Source organism: Tamandua tetradactyla, chromosome 4, assembly GCF_023851605.1.
Source record: "Tamandua tetradactyla isolate mTamTet1 chromosome 4, mTamTet1.pri, whole genome shotgun sequence".
NCBI classification, from domain to species: Eukaryota; Metazoa; Chordata; class Mammalia; order Pilosa; family Myrmecophagidae; genus Tamandua; species Tamandua tetradactyla.
Window position 1 is genome coordinate 189,725,367 of NC_135330.1, and position 21,390 is coordinate 189,746,756.

Below are 21,390 nucleotides of genomic sequence, written 5' to 3' on the forward strand. Positions count from 1 at the left end.
ATGGCGGCTTAGTAAGACGCGCGGGTCTTAGTTCCTCCTCCAGAAAAGCAACTAAAGAAACAGAAACAATACGAAACAGCTCCCGGAGTCACGACAGAGACCAAAAAGACAGCGTACCCCATTCTGGAACAGCTGAACGGGCAGGGAGAATCTGCTGCGGTGAGCTACCCGAGGGGCGCGCGTTTTCCCGGCCGGGGCGGCTGGCGACTGGGGTCCCCTCCACGCACGTGGCTCACCGGCCTGACTGGGAACGTTGGATAGCGGGGCCCTCCCGTCACGCTTGGCGTTTCGGGCCAGCTGGGCAATTAGGACCGGCACTCTCCCAAGCCGCGGCGGCCAGCGACCCCCACCTCCACGCGCGGTTTCCCGGGCCGACTGCCGTGCAGACAGACGAGCGCCACGAGCGCCACCTACTGGGCAGGAAAAGAAAAACAGAGCCCAGAGATCTCACAGAAAAAGCTTTCAACCAGCTGGGTCCCACACCCAGGGAAATCTGATCAAATGCCCAGACGCCAGCAGAAAATAATGGATGACGCTCGGAAAATTGAAGATATGGCCCAGTCAAAGGAACAAACCAATAGTTCAAATGAGATACAGGAGCTGAGACAACTAATGCTGAATATACGAACAGAAATGGAAATATTCTTCAAAAACCAAATCAATAAATTGAGGGAGGACATGAAGAAGACATGGGCTGAACAAAAAGAAGAAATAGAAAATCTGAAAAAACAAATCACAGAACTTATGGGAGTGAAGGACAAAGAAGAAAAAATGGAAAAAACAATGGATACCTACAATGGTAGATCTAAAGAGGCAGAAGCTACAATTAGTGAACTGGAGGATGGAACATCTGAATTCCAAAAAGAAACAGAAACTATAGGGAAAAGAATGGAAAAACTTGAGCAGGGGATCAGGGAACTGAATGACAATATGAAGCGCACAAATATACGTGTAGTGGGTGTCCCAGAAGGAGAAGAGAAGGGAAAAGGAGGAGAAAAACTAATGGAAGAAATTATCACTGAAAATTTCCCAACTCTTATGAAAGACCTAAATTTACAGATCCAAGAAGTGCAGCGCACCCCAAAGAAAATAGACCCAAATAGGCGTTCTCCAAGACACTTACTAGTTAGAATGTCAGAGGTCAAAGAGAAAGAGAGGATCTTGAAAGCAGCAAGAGAAAAACAATCTGTCACATACAAGGGAAACCCAATAAGACTATGTGTAGATTTCTCAGCAGAAACCATGGAAGCTAGAAGACAGTGGGATGATATATTTAAATTACTGAAAGAGAAAAACTGCCAACCAAGACTCCTATATCCAGCAAAATTGTCCTTCAAAAATGAAGGAGAAATTAAAACATTTATAGACAAAAAGTCACTGAGAGAATTTGTGACCAAGAGACCAGCTCTGCAAGAAATACTAAAGGGAGCACTAGAGTCAGATACGAAAAGACAGAAGAGAGAGGTATGGAGTAAAGTGTAGAAAGAAGGAAAATCAGATAGCCAAAATGGTAGAGGAAAATATTATCCAAACAGTAATAATACTAAAAGTTAATGAACTGAATTTCCCAATCAAAAGACTTGGAATGGCAGAATGGATTACGACCCAGCAATACCACTGCTAAGTATCTACTCAAGGGACTTAAGGGCAAAGACACAGATGGACATTTGCACACCAGTGTTTATAGCAGCATTATCTACAATTGCAAAGAGATGGAAACAGCCAAAATGTTCATCAACAGACGAGTGGCTAAACAAACTGTGGCGTATACCTATGATGGAATATTATGCAGCTTTAAGACAGACTAAACTTATGAAGCATGTAATAACATGGATGGACCTAGAGAACATTATGCTGAGTGAGTCTAGCCCAAAACTAAAGGACAAATACTGTAAGGTCCCACTGATGTGAACCGACATTTGAGAATCAGCTTGGAATATATCATTGGTAACAGAGACCAGCAGGAGTTAGAAACAGGGTAAGATAATGGGTAATTGGAGCTGAAGGGATACAGACTGTGCAACAGGACTAGATACAAAAACTCAAAAATGGACAGCACAATAATACCTAAGTGTAATGTAACTATGTTGGAACACTGAATGAAGCTGCACCTGAAATATGGTTTTTTGTTTGTTTGTTTGTGTGTTTGTATCTTTTGTTTTTGTTTTTTTTTCTTTTTCCTTTATATATATATATATATTATTAGTATTATTATTTTAATTCTCTTCTCTATATTAACATTCTATATTTTTTTCTGCTGTTTTGCTAGTTCTTTTCCTAAATCGATGCAAATGTACTAAGAAATGATGATCATACATCTATGTGATGATACTAAGAATTACTAAGTGCATTTGTAGAATGGAATGATTTCTAAATGTTGTGTTAATTTCTTTTCTTTTTTTTGATTAATAAAAAAATTAAAGAAAAAAAAAAGATAAGGTACTGGCTTAATTTTCAGATTGCTGCATTTCTTAATTTTAAGATTGGTGCTTTAATGTAAGCACGTGTGCATTTTTCATCCTTCAAGGAAGGCCTGAAACCTATTTCATCTCTTTTCTGTATATTTCATTATCTCTGGATTCTAGGACTGAGCAAAAATTTCAGACATAACAGGAACAAAATGGGTATTGGAGGAATTCAAAATTTTCTGTGTTTTAACAAAAGGCAATTACAGGACGTGGTCTTAAAACACAGCTCATGGGAGATTGAGTGAAAAGGGAAGCCTTTCAAGTCAGTTTGATCTGGTTTGAAAGCTGTTTCCACTACCTGCTATTTAAGACTCACTTGAAGTCTGAGCTAGGAAAAGTTATGAGTTACTAATGAATATTTTTAAGCTCTGGATTCCTCATCTGTAAGATTAGGCCAGCAAAATGTAAAGAGTCCTGGCACTTAGCTGTTGTTTACAAAAATTTAGTCCTCTTGATCTCCTTCTAATGACTTTTAATAGTCCTTCTTTTCTTTCTGAAATAGTAATTAGATATATGATATTTGGAAAACTTTTTACTGTTTCACTCCATTTGCTTAAAAAAGACTTGAATGAATAAAAGTTTGGAACAGAGAATATTAGCTGCTAGAAGATGAAATATCAAAAGTTGGCTGAAAAATTATCATGTCTTTGTGAGATGGGGATGAGAATGCTATGTTCCTTTTTATAAGCAATGATGGTGCATGAAATGCCAGCTAAGATAAGTGGTACTGGAGCCAATATAATCTCTAAGACTTACAGGCAATGTGGTCTCAGACATCGGTGCCCATATTTGTAATACTTGTGCTTCTGTACAGAATCCTTTCATTATCTCTAAATTCCTTCTGATTCTGTGGCATCTACACTGCCTCGCGGCACCATCATCAGAAGACATTTTACGATGAGCATGTCAGCAGTCAGGAAAATATTTTTTTAATGCAAGTACCTGCCTAAAAGACAAGTGAACTAAATCATCTTGTTTTCTAAATAAAATCTAACCAACACCCGATATTCCTTGGTATACAATGGGGTGGAGAAGGGAGAAAGGAACAAGGCAAGACGAATGAAATCCACACCTAGTAATCAAAGCTCTTTGTCACCAATATTTCACCTCTCCCTCCCAACAATCCTCTATCACTGTCAAAAGGGAATCAGCAAGTAAGACCTCAGTTTACATTTTCTCCCTCTGATTCTTCATCATGGGAACAATTTAAAAAAGCAATCTGAATAACATGCAGAAGCAGAAAGAACAAAGGGTCATGGATAATCCAAAAAAGAAGAGATCTGACAAATAAGGTTTCATGCTGTGGTTAAAATAATCTCAAAGGCACCATTTTACACACACACACACACACACACACACACACACACACACACACACACACACACAAGAACAACCCCTTCTACAGTTTTTTGTTTTTTCTTCTGTCCTTCAAGATAAAGTTTAGTAGCATCTCAGCCTAGAAAGGATAATACTTTCTTGACTTTGGAAAACCATTAGATAATTCTTAGAACTTGGGGGGCAAAGGAATCAACAGTAAAGAATTAGTTGTTTTTTCTCCCACATAACTTTGGCAAAATCAAATATCAATTGGAGTGCATCTTAAATATATATATAATTTTTTTTGTATGCTGTATGGTGAGGTTACATTTCATTATTTTCCATGTGAGCATCCAGTTACTGCAGCATCATTTGTTTGATTTTTGTTTGTTTGGTTGGTTTTCTTATTTGTTTGTTTTTGGGGAAGAACATGGACTGGGAATCGAACCCGGGTCTCCCACATGGCAGGCGAGAATTCTACCACTGAACTATCATTTTACCTCCTTTTACCCCCTTTAAATATATTTTACTTGCTCTCCCATTGACTGGGAGCTTGTAAAACCTCACAGCAGGTTTACAGAATGCAAAATAGTCCCTCTGTTCACCAATCATTGGCCAGCTCTGATCTGTATCACAGAAAGGCCAGCATATAACTTGAGTCATTCTGTGCTTTATAGATCTCTACATCAAGCCTTGAAGGATTGGTTTCCTGGTTGTTTTCTAATTTAAAAATGTGGACAGGTTGTTATGATTTTGAGTTTTACAATCCCATTGCATCACAGAATTTTAATTAGATTTTTTCTGCTGAAGATGGAAAGATTTGCCCTAGGTCTTTTCTAGCTTGTAAAAATAGATTATATTCATAAGACATCAGAACATAAAAATAAAATAAAAAAGCAAATTAAGCAATTTGAGTAAATTAAAAATATTTTGAAAGCCACACAAAAAAAGTCTAATCGAGTTAACTCCCCATTACTGTATCCACTCGGAAAAGAAAAGCATTTTCTACATTTAGAAACTATACCTAATCTTGTCATTTCCTTCCCTTTGTTGTCTTATGTAATTACCAAACTCTCTAAGATGGCACTTACTGGTTAACTAAGAGGCTATCTTTAAACTGCAATAAATGGATATTTTTTCTTTTTTTTTTTTAAGGAGAGGCACACCAAAATCTACGACTTCAACGCACAAGCATGCTTTAAGCTTTAGTCCTTCTTTTGTGACCCCCTAAAGAGTCCTCTCAAGTGTACTACCTAAGGAAACTGGGCACTTTCCTTTTGGGGGATATAATTAAAATAATCACTTTTTTTATCACAAGGACAAGATCTGAACTCGATGGATGGGATGAGTAGGGAGGGAACAGTGAGTGGACATGAAAGTAAGAAATTTGAGAAGTGACCCTATTTCACTTCTGAATAAAATACACAGACTATTTAAGGGGGGAAGTATGGCAGGAACCCAAAATGTGTGAAAAATCCAGAGCCTAGGCAAGCTGGGATGGACTCAGTTGCCTGGGATGAAAAGAGAAAAAGCTAAAGAAAAGTAGAAAGCAAACGGGAGCAAAGACAATTCCCTGAGAGAAGGCTGTAACAGCTCAGGCACGCCTCCTAACACTTGGGGAAAGGAGGGGACGGGGCCATAGACATCATCACCAGTAAAGCTATTATGTCTTTATGAGCTGGCAACCATCCATCTATGAACTTGATAGAGGCACTTCTAATTGCCACTGTGATTCACTATTCTGACTTGATACTATTCAAAATGCCACACCCAAGCGGTCAGTAAACATTGCTGAGGACTGTTCCATGTGACCTTCCCTCACAAAGCGTATGGTTAGTAGGGGAGGTAAGCAAGTACTTTAAACAGAGAGGGAAATACCACGTGATAGAAGAGAGCACAGCAAGTGCTGTGAGAGCTCTGAGAAGGGAGAGCTAGCCTTCTCCTTCCTACAGGTGAGGTCTGCATTTCTTTAAAAGAAATTAAATGGCTAGTGCTCCATTTTTTGTATTATGAGACTAATTTAGCTCCGGGTATTTCTTCGTTTGGTAATTATGACAGCACTTCAGCAAAGAGGAGAAAGCATAATATGTCATCCTTACAAAGTTTTTACTGTAGAAACTTTCAATGCAACACCAAAGTAGGGAAATTAAAATAATGAACCCCATGTATGCATTCACAATGATCAATATTAAATCAATTTCATTTCAACTATTTTCCTCCAACTCTTTCTGGAGTATTTTAAAGCAAATCTCAGATGCCATATTTCAAGCAAAAGTACTACAGTATCTATCTACAACAAATAAGGACTTAAACATAACTATACTATCATTATCGCAAGTAATAAAATGAATGATAGATAATTCCTCAACGTCATTGAATATTCAGTTCCTGTTATATTTTCTCCCATTAGCTCAAAATGATCTCTTTATAACTAATCATTAGTATCAGGAGCTAAACAAGGTTCATAAACCACATTTACAAACATAAGTTAAGCCTAAACCAAATTTGTCAATGTGGGTGACGCTTGCCTTCAGTGTGAGTTCAGGAAGCTGGCTGTCATTCTAGCCCTTTGTTGGGATGTAAGCCTAAAGGGAGTGGAGAGAACAGGAGTCCCCTGGCATAACAGAAAGGAGGGAATTCAAAGATTGGGAGACAGAAACTCTGGAGCTGGTCCAGAGGGTTCCACCCACTCCCTGGGCTGCAGCTCCTAACCCAGATGATGGAAGTGTGAGCACTTTTTATAAGCACTCTGTAGGCTAACCACTCTAAACCAGGAAAACTGGTGAGACGCTTCTGCTGCAATGAAGGCTCGTATCAGTGGAGGTGGGAACTGCTGCAGAAACAGATGCTGCAGGACTATCTGGACAGGAAGAGAGGACCCAGTTTCCTCAATGGGCAGCAGGGACAGCTCCATTATCAGAACGGTCTGACCCAGAACTCCAGCTGTGCTTAACTAATCACAGGGCCCCTGGGATCAGGACTGTGAGAAACTCAACTAGGAATGTATTGCTTGATTTGTGGAATAGAAAAATTTCCAAGTCAAGTGAGCAAAAAGCCTGAACAGGGGCCACCATGGTAGGAGAACAGTAGGCCCTCACTTAATTCCCAGATCAAAGTCAGCTCCCAGACTCAGAAGCTCTTAAATGAAGTGGGGACCAGGTAACCTCGGGGCAGCTGACCTGCTGCTACAGCTCTCCTAGCCTTCCCGAAAGGGACGTTCCAGCTTCTACCCAGTCAACTGTGCCTCCAGGACAGGTAAATCGCCATCAAAGGCAACATTTAAGCAGTATTTTTCCTATCCCACCTGACTAAAAGGAAAGCTAGCCCAAGGAAGGATTTATCGTGCATGGATTCATGGTTAGGTAGACTTAGCTGAATGTCAGGAATTTGGAAAGAACAAAATGGGTGATAGACTGGTTTGGGGAACAGGTATGATGGGATACGAGAACGGACTCAGCTTGAGAAAACGTGTTCTTTGTGAATCCTACTGCAAGAGGTCATGGAATAATCATGTGGACATGATCTTCCATTCTGCGGAAGTCAATACTCTATTCTAGTCATTTTGATGTTTGCTCAGTGGGTTCATGAAAAAAAAAAATGGCCATGATGGCAGAAATGGACGCCGAGCCTGGGCTAAACCGCATGGGCTTCTCCTCAAAGTTAATGACATGGTTCTTGAAGGAGCCTCATAGCTACTGGTGGGAAGTTGATTACAGTGGACCCTTTTCATAATAGAGGGAGTGATGGCCTGTCATTAGTGGAAGGCACAATTGTTCTAGATTTGGATTTGCTTTTCTTGATGGTCAGTCCTCTGTAGACTCTTATTGAAAACCTTAAACTCTTTGTTATGGTATCTCATAACTGTGCTTCTAAGGAACAGTGAGAAAAATAGAGCTATTGGCCAGTGCCCATGAGTGTCATTAGTTTTATTGTGTTGATCATCATTCAGAAATACACAAATATAGCAAAAAGAATAATGGCTTACTGAAAGTAAATTTATGGAGGCAGCATGGAGCCATCTGCTAAAGTTAAGATGCTGTCTGGGATGGAGTTCGTGATGTCAGCCCACAGCCAGAAGATGTGGGTCTTAACTTTATACAGGATTACTTAATAATATACTTGCAAAATATTTGCTTCCCAGCCAGTACCTATGCTCTGTCAAAGCTGAATTTAGTTTGGCAAAGGAGTACCTTTTCTGGCATCCACCAACACCGGTCCCGCTGAATTCAAACTAAGACTGGCCATTTCAATGTCTCCATGCCACTGGAAAAATGGGGCACACAGGAGAAATGTGGATGTCTTCAGTGGTCACTGCCACTTTTGATCCTTAGCTGGACTAATGCAATAGGTTTCTAATCAAGTCTCCCCTCCTCTGCCTCTCCCCCCTCACACTGTCCCCTTTCTACAGCATAAACCAGAACATACCATTCCCTCACTGAAAATCGCCTCTCATTATACGCAGAACAACCCAAGCTCCTTGTCATGGCCGGCAAAGCCCTTTCTACCTCCATGACTGAAACACCCTCTCCTCTTGTCCTTGTTCACAGAGCTCAGTCACTCTGGTCTTCTCTCTCAACCTCAGACACATCAAGTTCCTTCCTATCTTTGGACATTTGATGTCCCTTCTGCTTGAACTTCTTCCTCAGATCTGTGTACAGCCACCTCCTACTGGCCTTTTAAATCTCCCAAGGTCAACCTCCTTAGAGAAGTCTCCTCTTCCTCTCCTAAGCATCCTCTGCCACTTTACCTACTTTCATCTCCTCCAGAGCAATCACCAGTGCCTGGGTGATTAACATACTTAATCTGTTTAAATGCAAGAATGTCAACTTCTTGCTAAACTTCTTTGTTATTCTCTGCTGAATCCCAAAAGATAACAACAGTGTGGGCTCATGCTAGACACTCCACACATTTCTGCAGATTCCCCGCCAACTAGTAGAAAGGAGGAAAGGAGAAAGAGCAAGCAGGACTACTGACAGCTCTGAAAGCTAAGGAGTGAATGTTTTCACTATCTTCTGTGGCAAAGAACCCTACCAGGTAAGGTGCTGCGCTGAGGCAGAGGAACAATGGGGAACAGTGGGAACAGGGTAAGTAAAGTCAAAATTAGCACCTACGGTCTTGCAACCAGAGACAGAAAAAATTTCCATTTTAGGTGTCATGCATGTATACATAATATATATTTTTTTCTATTTCCTTTTCCTCTCCCCTCCTTCATACATTATAATAGGGCAGGGTGCTTAAAATTGATCTGTTTATAAAAATTGAAACGGCATTGGGACAAACCTGGAGGAGGAATGGATGTGACTCAGAGGTCCCAGATTTGGAACTGTTTGCAGGAATGGTTGCACCTTTGGGTTACTGCTCTCTGGGAAAAGTATGACTATGTTTTCAATTACAAATGGAATAGTTGTACCACATTAGAATGAAGCCCTTTTGGAAATGAATGCCCTACCCCACATTGCTTTTTCCCCCAGCACTATCTGGCATGTTAAATAATCACTTGCTAATTTATTGTTTACATCTCCTCGCTATGTCAAATTAAGAGACTCTGTTGTGTTTCCCACCATCAGCTGGCACATGGCAAATAAATTTATCTACTGAATGAACGAACAAATGTAAGAACTGCCCAGAATCTCTTCTCATTTCTGATAATACCTGGATTTCCTCTTGGGAATTGCCCCTCACCACATATTCGGCCTTGGTACACAGACAATCCCTTTGGCCCCCTCCTCATCCAGCAGCCAAGGGGTCCCTGGAAGTACCCAAACCTTTATCCTGTTTGTGGACACATCACCTAAGCTTGGAGAATTGAATCCTCTACTCTGAACCTTTGATCCTGAGTAATCGGCACAAGGAAAGAAGCATTGGTTGGCATTCACTCATTTCCAGGGTGGCCCCCTGGCCAGCCTGAAGAGACCATATGGCCTTTCCTACATTTCCTTAGCTCCCAGGAGCAAGCTTGACTGCTGCTGATTGCTTAGCCTCTTTCCCCAGTCATCCACCCCATAAATTCTGGGAGCTCCTGGCACCCTTCCAATAAATTTGCTTTCTGCTTAAGCTAGAACTACAGTTAGTTTTTGTTGCTTCTCAACTTCAGAATCCTCACATCAAATGAGCAAACAAAAAAGAACTGCATTAAGGGAAGAATAGAAATAGGCTGTGTGTAATATGCACATGGGATCAGAGGAGAAATTGTCTACATTCCTATGACACTAATAGCACTATTCCCATTTTTGCCTATTCTTTTTAAATCTTTTAAAATCATAGTTGCAATTGTAGTATACACGTGATTTTATTTCCTATTTATTCTCACTTAAAATTACAGCAGCTCTTTTTCTCACTGCTCCATGGTTTCCTAATTATGTTGCAAATAGTTTTTTAAGTAGTCCCCCATATAACAGTTCAACGAACCAGTCAATTGGAACTGGACGCTTAGATTCCTTCAACTATTTTGCATCATGAACATCTTCTGCATGTAGCCTTTTTCTCCTTTGGGTAACATTCTCAAAATAAATCACCAGAAGTTGATTATTGGATCAAAGAAAACGAACATGAGACATAACAGCCAAATTGCTTTGCAGAAGGATTCTAAAGAATTTCCTTTGCCACAGAAAGGACATAAAACTCTGAATGGAAAAGGCATTTTGACATCTGGTAAAGAGAAGGAAGGGAATTCTGGGCAGCGTGAGCAAAGCAAAAAAAGGCCAAAAGGGTTTGAAAACATAGAGCGGATGGAGGGAACATTAAGCACCGAGACGTATCAGGAAAAGTGGGAGAAACAGATGGTAGGTTAGATTGGGGTGGCATGAAAAACCTGCATACCGGTTTAAGGCATTTGGACTTTATTCCATTAATGATGTGGAATGTTTGAAAGGAAATTAAGAACGGAACACGAAAAATAATTTGGATGAGAATGCTTATGAAGCCTGCAATGAGGAAGCAATTGGGGGTAGCAGAGTTAGGGTAGGGTTTCATGAGCTTGGGGGGACAGGGGAAACCTAGTGGACAAATGGACAGGATCCAGCAGCTCTTGGGACAGGGAGCGATGACTCTACCCTGTGGAGTCAACGGACGACATGGGCATCAGGAGGAGCCACAGGCTGTCTGAGGGAGGAAGAAAGCTTTTTGGACGTATCAGGTGTGACATGTTCACAAACTGTAGCTGTTAGCTCCGGTCTCTTTCTCATCATACCCCATTTAGCAAAATCACTTAACCCTGGTTCTTCTTATTAGCATATATGGAAGTGAGTTAGAAACCACACTAGTACATCAGGAGCATTACTAGGTCCTCATTATTCACCGACACTTTGACCTCTTCCAACCTGGGATCATTTAATTACTAATCTGCTATATTTCTTCAAAGAGGCAGGATGGTCCAGTAGTCAGCATGGGCTTGAGTATCTGAAAACTTCATCTAACTATAGGTCCAAATCCCATTTCTTCTTGTTCCCTGGGTGACTCAAGGCCATTTATGCCTTGGCTTTTACATCGTGAAACAAGTGTAATAATATTATCTACTGATTGTGGTCGTTAAGATTAAACAAGCTGTAGGAAGAGATCAAGAGCTGCTACTCCTGTCGAGCACACGCCCAGGCATGCCATGGCCCAATGGGCTGACTGGCAACAAGTGCTGATTTCCTGCTGCAGAGGAAAAAATTCTATGAATTTTTAACTTGTTCTCAAAACAGGTGGTATTAATTCAAACCAACAAATATTTACTGGGTAAACACTCAGAGCAAGTTAGCTTTTTTTATTATATAAACTATTCTCTAGTGTTCAAAACAGTTTTGGTGAATCTCAAACACTCAGAAAGAGCTCTAAAAAGATAAGGGTGGCATAGTATTGTGAATGTAATTAATGAACACCACGGAATTATATACCTGACAAGTTATTAAAATGGGAACTTTTAGGTTGAATACATATTACCAGGATCAAAACAAAAACAAAAAAATCCATAGGACTCTACAATAAAAAGAGTGAACCCTAATGTAAACTAGGGAGTATAATTAATAGTATCATTATAATAATATAGTTTCATCAAAGGCACCAGGCAAAATATTAATAACAGAAAATCTTGGGCAGGGGAAGTAGAGGAGGTGAGGTTATATGTGAACTCTACTTCCTGTATGGTTTTTCTGTAAACCTACAACTCCTCTTAAAAAAGATGAAACGAATCCCTGCAACTCCATTCTTATTTGCATCCCTCCCCACAGGAATCGAGGCAGGCAGCCAGCAAGAGAGAAGCACACTTTTCAAACTCAGGCTGGCTGTGATGCCCCACGGAGCAGCCACCCTGGGCACTTTATAATCAACTCATGCCTGCAGGAGCAGAGGTGCAGGTGAGCCCATCTTCACTACCAGACAAAACAAAACAGCCCTGGGAGAGACATGAGGAAGTGGGTAACCCCCCAGAGCAGCTTGGGTGAAATGGGACAAGTCAAACCGATGATTTCATCCTCACTTCCGAGAAGGGGGTGTCTGAGGCAGTGAGCCTGGGAAACTTACGGTTGGAAGCCCTCATCTGCCGCCTGCGCCCCACGCGATCCAGCCCGATGGGTGTGCTCTGCGAGAGCGTGAACGGACGGAAGCGGGCGGAAACAGCTTTGTACGGTGGCACCTGGTGAGCTGGCACGGGAGGCCTGGGCACGGGCTGCAAAAGCAAGACAGAGAGCCTGAGAAGGTGCCAGGAAGTCGCAGCTCTTGCGAGCTCCTCACACACACACAGCTGTGAGGTGCTCACAGTTCTCACCTTGAAGCCATGCAGAGGCGTGAAATGGGTTTTCCAAATCATGCCAAAAGCTTCAGGCTGCACCCGGGCCCAACTGCAATGAATTATTCTAAACTGCTTAAAAATCCACTTCTGCTGGGCCAGCTCTTACCTCACGGCGTCACGTTTCATCTCACTTGTCAGCTACACAGCAGCAGGTAAAACGCAGCAAACTCAAAGAGTACAGGAAGCGGAAAAGCAAACTTAAGAAGATGCAGATATCTCTAAAGATGCAGAGCCGGAGGGTTAAGGGGCTGCCTTTAAGGAAGCAAAAGCAGTGCCAGAGTTACTGACAAAGCCAGCGTGGCTGGGCTGCAGACCTCACCGGCTGATTCTGCCTAATTGCTCTCATCTCTGAGGACCTCTGCCTTGTAACGTGCAGATTCTCAATAAACATCTGTGCGATTGCCCTTTACCTAATCTAATGCAACAAGTATACTTTGTTTCAAAGGAGAACTGGTTTTCTATGAATTTACATGGACTCTAGAGCTGTCGGTAGACCTTTTCGATTTTCCATCTGAGCCGTCCCTTGAATGAAGGAGACAGCAAAGGCCACGTCTGTTCGTGCTTTTCTAGTGTTTTCCCACCCAACTCCCCAAACCAGGTTATGCTACGGACTATTGTTTTCCTACACTCTTCCTTTTGACGCTCTAACGTGAAATTCCTAAAGTGTTCCTAAGGTGCTTTGAGTTCAAATATTTACAATTTTCTTTTCAGGATTATTTTCAAACTAGCATGGGGAGCATCTCAAATAATAAAAAGTTCTTAAAGCCCTCACGGTATTCTTCAATTTAGTTTGATTTCACCTGAAGAATTCAATGCAATGTAATTCAACTAAGCAAGAGTTTGTAAGGGCTTGCTGTCCTCAGGACATATTTGAACCTACAATCCAATACCAAATAGACTTTCCCTTTTGAGAGTAATTTTACAAATTTTTCTAAATGAAATTGGCCGCTTGCTCATATATTGTCCTGGGAAGCCCTGGCCATGGGTAATTCGCGCCTCCACCCACAGAGTCTTCTGTCTCCTCAAAGTGCTCACGGGTTCTCATAACCACTTGTCAAATTACCAAAATATGTTAAGGGACCAATCCTAAGAGTGCCACCTATTCAAACCTGTTGCAACTGGAAAATAAAGAGTTAAGAAACCGGTAGGAAGAAATTTCTTCCTATCTTTTAAAAAGAAAAAAATCTATTCCTTCTTTATTTTCGTGTTTCACATGGATGACAGGAGCTTTCTCAAGAACGTCTTCGTTCCAGAAGCTCATTCACTAGGCAACGCAACTCTGGGCAAAATTCAGATTATTCAGAAAGAAACCGCAGTCTAGTCTCACACATATTATTTGAGATCCCAGGAAAGAAAGATTAGTAAAAGGCCTCCCAAAACGTCGGGCGGTTAGTCTTAATTCGTGCAGGTTTCTGAACAAAGTCAAGAAGGAAAGGCCGTGCAGGATCCCGGAGAGGAGAGAGAAGGAAGGAAGGGCAGCGTCCTGTGCAGCGCGCAGCTGGGGATCAAGGGCCAGGGAGCCCCAAGTCTCTGCTGCTTTGGAAGCAGCCCCGCTCTTACTTGGGCTAGAAGATCCTCTATTTCCTCGGGCCGGCTGTTCCCGTAGAAGCTGACGCCGATCATGGAAATGGGTCTCCTTCTCCGGCTTCCCCGGGGGCAGCGCGCCGGCTCCGCGGGACGGGTGGTCGCCGGGCTCGGCAGCTCTCCACGCTCCGCGAAGTCCATGTTCCGGGTGTTGGCAGCGACCGAGTCTTCTGGAATCGACAGGCTCCGGCCTATCAGCTGCCCATAGTCCGAGAGGGGTCTAGGACTTGACCTTTTCCCAGACCCCCATCTCCTCCTGGTGACCCTGTGCGCCCCGGTCTTCTCTTCACCTCGCGGCGAGGCTCTCCTCCAGGGCTCGTCCGGATGCACCTTCACAGACGGGGACAAGTCAGGGGAGCTCACAGAGTCAAAAACAGCAAACCCTCCATGCCCTCCCTCCACTGCAGCCCTTTCCAGGAGGTCCTGATTTCCTTGTCTCCTAAAAAAAAAAAAGTTGCTTGTTTAATCGAAAGTGGAGACACAACTAAAACACCGACGAACACAAGCGGTTCTTCAATTTGAGGCTGAACGAAAACCATCATTTCGATAGTGACGTGGGATGGCTCAGATGAGCTAGGATGAGAGACCTCAAGAAAACTGGCACCGCCGTAAATAAAGTGAGCGTGTAGCTAGGGTGGGTGGCTCCCCCCATGCACTGAGCAATAGGATGGCACAGGTGGCCAGCGGGCGGAAGAAGGGAACGTGTGATGCCACACATTGCTAACGCTAAGGTGGTTTCTTCCAACAAAGCGAATTGCTTAAAAAAAAACAACAACTAGAAAGCGCTTTAAACATAAAAGGTGCTTTGAGAAGATGAAGACCAGGGCGCAGGCTGGACACCCATGCCATGGGGCTGGGGGCGGGCACTAAACAAGGATCCAGAGTCAGGCAAGTCGCTTAACTGCTGAGGATTTGGTCCTGCAAACATTCGCTGGGGCACAGGGGGCTCCGGTGAGGTGTGGTCAGACAGCCCTCAGTGGTCCAGGTAGGTTTTACTCTTACAACACTGAGTTATGGAAGACAAGTCCCGGACTAAAGCGGTGACACCCTCCCACCCAGGCGGGCCTCTCAGAGTCTGCGGTGGGACTGGGCTGCTGCAGGGATAAAGCAGAGGTAGGGAGGTTGGCAGAAGACAGCAGCACCTGCAGACAGGGTGGGTCACATCACTGCTTCCACTCCTGTGCATCCCTTTTTTTTTTAAGGGTGGGGGGTGAGGATCGAACCCGAGTCTCCCACATGGAATGCGAGCATCCTACTACCGAACCACCCATGCACCCTACGCGTATTACTTTTAAACAAAACAGAAGAGGCTGTCAAGGGGTAGGGCTTGGTGAGGGTGAGGTGGGGGGAGCACCAGGACAGCGGGCAGGGTGGGGGGCCAGGGGACTGGAGCAGGCACATGGGGCCACAGAGCTGAGAACCACCACCAGGACTGGGCAGGAGAAGAACCGGACGGTGGGACAACACAAAGACTTACATTCTTGTCCATTAGTGGCACTGGAGACCTGAAGGCAGGTCCCATCATTTCTGGTCTGATGTGCCTACAAGTTCACTAAGACCACACGTCATAAGAAATCTCGTGAAATGCAAAATTAGCAGAAAGGGATATGTAGATATTCCACTCCAACCACCTCGTTTTCAAGTTACACAGACATCACGGAGGAACGTGCCTTGCTCAGGGTCACACAGCCCATAGGGGCCACAGAGCCGCTGACCCGTGGGTCTTGTGATCAACCCAGGTGTTTTCCTGCTGTGCCCTGCCACCTCTGCGCAAGAAGATACTGCACTGGTCCTAGCCACCTCCTCTTTCTCTCATTTACCACTCTTACCACCTTGAACTGTACCTTAGATTCAGATCACCACCAAGGGGGAAATATGAAAGAAATCCAAGACAAGTTAATATTCTATATTACATACAAAAAAGAGACCTACAGAATGTTTAAATAAATGGCTAAACCAACAGGCACAAACAGTGAGAATAAAACCAGTTCTGTTATCACCCTGCGATAAAAGATTCAAAACGACGTACTAGAAAAACAGAAGGACCACAAAATAATAGGCAGTGTGTGGTCAGCTCACCAATCTCTGGACGGTTCATTTTGTTTTCTAATTAGTTCCCCTCTCCCCTCCCCACGACTTACTCAACTTGCAGCTTGCTTTTCCTCAGTGATGCTGAAAACAAGGAAATAGGTTTAGGAAAACAAGCAGTTGTCTTAAGTATTCAGGTAACAAATCCTTCTGAGCACCATAACAACACTCCAGGAAATGATCTAAGCTGGGTAAAGCTGGTTGTACCTGAAGCAAGGAAATTATATAGCCCGGAGACAAGTCAGGGGTTGATGGTTCCTTTTAACACCCTGGGCCTCGGTTGTCAGCTCTCGTTCCCACACAGGTGAAGGAACACGTGTAAAAACTAATTATAGCTCTATCTCTAGTGTTTATACAGTTCCACTGAAGACGTAAAAGGAGAAAACACTCCCTCTAAACGGTCCAGGAGGTCCCAGGAGCTGCAAAACTTAACAGATTAGCTGCTAATTGACTATTTGCAAAAAGATTAAGGGAACACACAAAATTGATATTTTATTCCTTGCAAAAAGGACTGGGGAGGCGGGGCTGAAATCACTCAGACTTAAGGGCGAGACTCAAACACTGACTCAGCGCAGGAAGGGAGGTCACATTCCTTGTAAAACAAATCTGAACTCAGATGGATATTCTAAAACCAAATCTTTTTTTAGCAAAGTTTATTTACTTTGCTTCCAAAGTCCATGCCAGGAAAGGCAGTTTTGACTGTGGTCATACTTGAAACTACAGAAAACACCCAACAAGCCCACCGTCTCCCTCAGCCCAATGGCCCACCTCCGGGCGGGATGCAGCCAGGGGCCGACCGCAGCCCCACGGCAGGAGCAGGCAGCTGAGCGTGTCCATGCCTCGGGAAGGTTCCCTCTGCCTTTAGCACACTGGAATCGGATGTGAGTGTTCCCACCAGCAGGTTTCTCTCACAATCCAGCAGCCTAAGCTGCCCAAGAACTCAGGGCTTGATCCACAAGAGTAGCCAATTCACACCCAAGCCCTAAACTTTAGTAAACAGACTTTAAGGTGGAGCCAAGCTCTGCCCTTTTAACTCTCGCTTCTCAGGACAGTTGAAAAGGACGAGGATGCCCATTTCAGAGATGGGAAACGTCACGGAGACGGCAGTAGGTTTATTGAACGGTGGAGCATATGAGACAGGTTAAGGCACTTTGTTTAATGTCATCTTTGCAAGGCCAGCCCTACACAGGACCCCTCTGTTACCAGTGATGGTTCAGAGAAAGGCAACCAGTTTATGATTAAAGAAAAAAAAACAAAAAACCTTGGCAGCAACTTCCATAAATGCTAGACCCTGTGACTTGACTCCGTAAACACCTCTGTGTGCTCATCAAGGTGAATCTCCTCTGCCTCTGATTTATGCTTCTGTATCATATCTCCTCTAGGCTATCTCTGTGTGTGTGTCTTTGTGTAGAGTAAAATACACACAACATAAAATTTTCCATTTAAACCATTTTCAAGTGTACAATTCAGCGGCTGGGTTATTTTTCGGTCTTCCTTCATCAATGTAGAACATGTACATTTTTCTCAGACACTTTCATTTTTCTTTGCTCTGTTCCTTCTCTCTCCTTGTCCTCTTTCCCTACATCGAGCATCAGTTATGAAACTGAACAAAAGTCAGTTATACTCCATATTTCCTTTCTTATTCTTAATGTTTGGAAACAAGCAGGTGGAATAATTGTTCTCACTCCACAGTTGCTTGAGGAACTTCCTTCCAAATAAGGAGGAAGACTTAGTTCTGAAATAAGCAAATGGCAACCTGCCCTCTATTCAGTGGATCGGATGAGCTTTAAAACGTGTGTCTTCAGGACCAGTTCGACTCTAACTGCCCACGTTCTTCCCCTAGTTGGGGACACACACCTGCATTCAACGTTCCCGCCCCTTCTCGGGCCCTTCACCTGGCTGTAGCCTGCGCCTTAGCCAGAAGCACATCAGACACGTCAAGTAAAGCAGAGATGCTGTTTACCGGGTTATTCTTTCCATGGCTTATAAGCATGAGTAAATATTAACATTGGGTTACATTCTTAACAAGGTGCTGCATCTTTGATTGAAGATAGAAGGCTTTAAGTGCTATGAATCTTCAGTGGTGGATGGAATTCTGACAGCAAATTAAGTGATCAACAAGTAACCAAAAGATTTTCGAATTACTATGGAATGGGAATACATGCGTATCGGTAGTATTATTGCAACGACTAAAAGAATTCCCCCCCTCCAAAATAATACAGAAGAAAGAGTTATAGTCTGGAAAGTTGTGGCCTTGTCTCTTGGGTTCAGGGAAAAGTTAGGTCATTGGTTACAAATTCTTGAACGATTAATGTGTCTTATCTGCCTTGCAGTGGCAGGGGAGCGTAATGGTGACATCACACATTTCAATTGTTCTCCCATGTGTACAACTGATAAACTATGCTGAAAACATAGCTGTGAGCCTAAGGTCTTGTAACTAGTTTCACAGACTTATTAAGTAATTAACAAGAAATGCAAATACTGGAGTTCAGGGAGAACTCTTAATTTTCTTCTTTTTCTTTTTTTGCACAGGCAGGCACTGGGAAACGAACCCAGGTCTCTGGCATGGCAGGCGAGAACTCTGCCTGCTAAGCCACCGTGGCCTGCCCGAGAACTCTTCATTTTAAACTTAAAGCCCAGTTTCATAAGCATAAAAACTACTTTAGGGTTACTATGAAAATCTTAAGTACTATTGAAGAATGCTAGATTGAGAAATCAGTAAGGCTGAGTTCATCTGTACTTTGTCTGTGAACACCACAGGACACTGGATTAACCCCACGCTGACCACGTGCCACCTGCCTCTCTCACCTGGCTGCAGGGATGTTCTCCTGGGCTCTGACTACTGACCTGGATTCCACGAAGCTGAAAAGCCTTGGCTGATGAGGTTTCTTACCCTGGCCTTCCTAGTAATCTCTGGCAGGGATTCAGTTTTGGGGGCTTAGCTAAAACACAAAGACCATCCTACCATTTTAAAATGCTGTCAAATTGCAAAATAAACACCATCACCAACGCCAAGTTGACACCCAGGTAGCAAAAATAATAGAACTGCTGCTTCCAATTTCATGCCTGGACTCATTTAAGAGTAAACATAAAAAGGCATCAAGAAGAAGATACTTTCTCTGAGGAAAGGCTGCTGGCATCTGGGGTGCCTCTGTCACATGGGAAGGCACACGCTTAAATGATCCTATTATGAAATAAATGGACATAAAACTACATCTTAAAACGTGCATTTATCGCTCAAATATTACAGAATACAGAGGTCTACTCAAAATTTCTTTTATCAATTAAAAAAATACATTTTATAAAAAGAAACCTACTTTCCTCTTTTGAAATGAAGCATATTGAAGACCACTAAGTATCTCAAAATCGATAACCATGTTTCAGATCTGAACACGTCAAGAAACCCAACTGTTTGTCTTCACATTTTCTTGCACCTGTCCCCGACCCATCCCAATCCTTTGGAACATGGGTATTTATTTCAAAGCCTACTTTGACTTTCGTTGCACAAAGAAGGCCAAAGGAATAGGGAGAGAGGGGAAAGGAGAAGAATGGAAAGCAGGGGAAGAAAGTCGAGGTTGAACTTTTTGATAGAAGAAGGTTGAGAAAACTATGTTCCCAAGGGAACAAGCATCTCAAGTCACGGTGACAGTCATGGTGGACAAAACATGCAAAGCGAGAGCTCCAAGTGCTTCCAGAATCAGGAAAATCAAAGGTCCCTGGTTTAGAAAGTTTAGAATCCACGTTCTTCAATTGCCTTTCTCCCCGTCAGCTTTTTTATTTTAAAGACATCCAAATATATTCAGGTATTCTGAACTCATCCCTCTCTCTCATAAAAAACCAGTCACCATATTCTGTCTTACTCCATCACAGAAGGACTTAGTTCTCTCTCTTCCTCTCATTCAGTTCAATGAATCTTATCATTTCTCGTGAATCCATTCCAACAGTTTCTTTCCTAAGCAGCTTCCGGCATCCAATACATTCTCCACTCTACTGCCAAAACGCAAATCTGATCATAAGTCTGCCATCGTCCAGAGCAAAATCGGGGGCCATTTAAAATTTGGTCAAGTATATCTTCCCAGCTATGTCTCCTGGCACAAATCAGGCTTCAGCCCCACTGAAAAATGAAACAAATATACCTTATGCGATTGTTAATGTAAATGCTGCTCCTGCTAGAATAACTTTTTTGCCCCTTTAACAGTCTGGAAAATTCCTTATTAACCTTCCTAATTCAGTCCAACCATCACCTCCTGTATGAAGCCTTCATTAACTCCCCTGGACTCAGAGTTAGTAGCTCCTTTCTTGCCTGTATTAAAAACACTTGCTATGCTATTTATGTGGCATTATTAATTTTCTGAGTCACTCACTTTACAAAGTAGCTACTTATCATCTTTCTGACCTATCCAATACTGTCCACGCTGGTTTGGAGCTGTTATGCACCCCAGAAAAGGCCATGTCCTTTAGTCCTTCCCCAAGAGGGCAGATCTATTGCGAGTGGGATCTCTTGGTTCAGTTGAGATATGACACAGCCCATTCAGGATGGGTCTTGGTCCCCCATGGAAGCCCTTTATGAGAGCACAGAGAGAGAAACACCCAGAGACATTTGGGAGAGAGCTTAGAGAGAAGAGAAAACAGGAGTGATAGGCAGATGTCATTACATGCTTCCCACGTGACAGAGGAACCCCAGATGCCAGCAGCCTTTCCTCAGAGAAAATACTTTCTTCTTGATGCCTTAATTGGGACATTTTCATGACCTTAGAACCATAAATTAGTAAACTCATTAATCCCCATTGAAAAAGCCAACCTATTTCTGGTATACTGCATTCTGGCAGTTTTAGTAAACTGAAACACTATCTTCTTTAAAAACTTGTGTCCTCAGACTCTATAATAGTTCCTGAGAAGTGGTCAGTCTTCATGAGTGGTAAATGGATCAAACCTACAATTCTAATATTTTCTCTCCTGGATTAAAATGCAGGATGTCAACTCAGCACAGTGCTGCTATTGATTTTGAAATTTAACGGTATTCTAAGATTGTAATATAGTCTAAGTTGACAGAAAGATAAGTGGACAAATAAATAGACACTTCTGCGGCAAAAATGCTGTTCTCACCCCACATTTGCTGGAAAATCAACCTTATCATCAGACATGTCCTTTGTAACCTCTGCC

The 21,390-nt window shown here is 42.8% G+C and overlaps 1 protein-coding gene across 3 annotated transcripts in view; it reads right to left on the minus strand.

Moving 5' to 3' along the window:
• The window catches only part of SPATA13 (spermatogenesis associated 13), a 115,038-nt gene that overhangs the window by 45,714 nt on the left and 47,934 nt on the right, over positions 1-21,390 (minus strand). Inside the window, exons 3-4 of one of the 3 annotated variants that reach the window (XM_077158850.1) lie at positions 14,116-14,469; positions 12,288-12,432 (exon numbers count right to left, since the gene is read on the minus strand). In XM_077158850.1, coding sequence (XP_077014965.1) covers positions 12,288-12,432; positions 14,116-14,469 — 499 coding nt within the window. Of the gene's footprint in view, positions 1-12,287; positions 12,433-12,531; positions 12,589-12,661; positions 14,011-14,115; positions 14,470-21,390 lie in introns of those variants that run through there. The other 2 variants (XM_077158853.1, XM_077158851.1) reach the window with 2 other exon arrangements.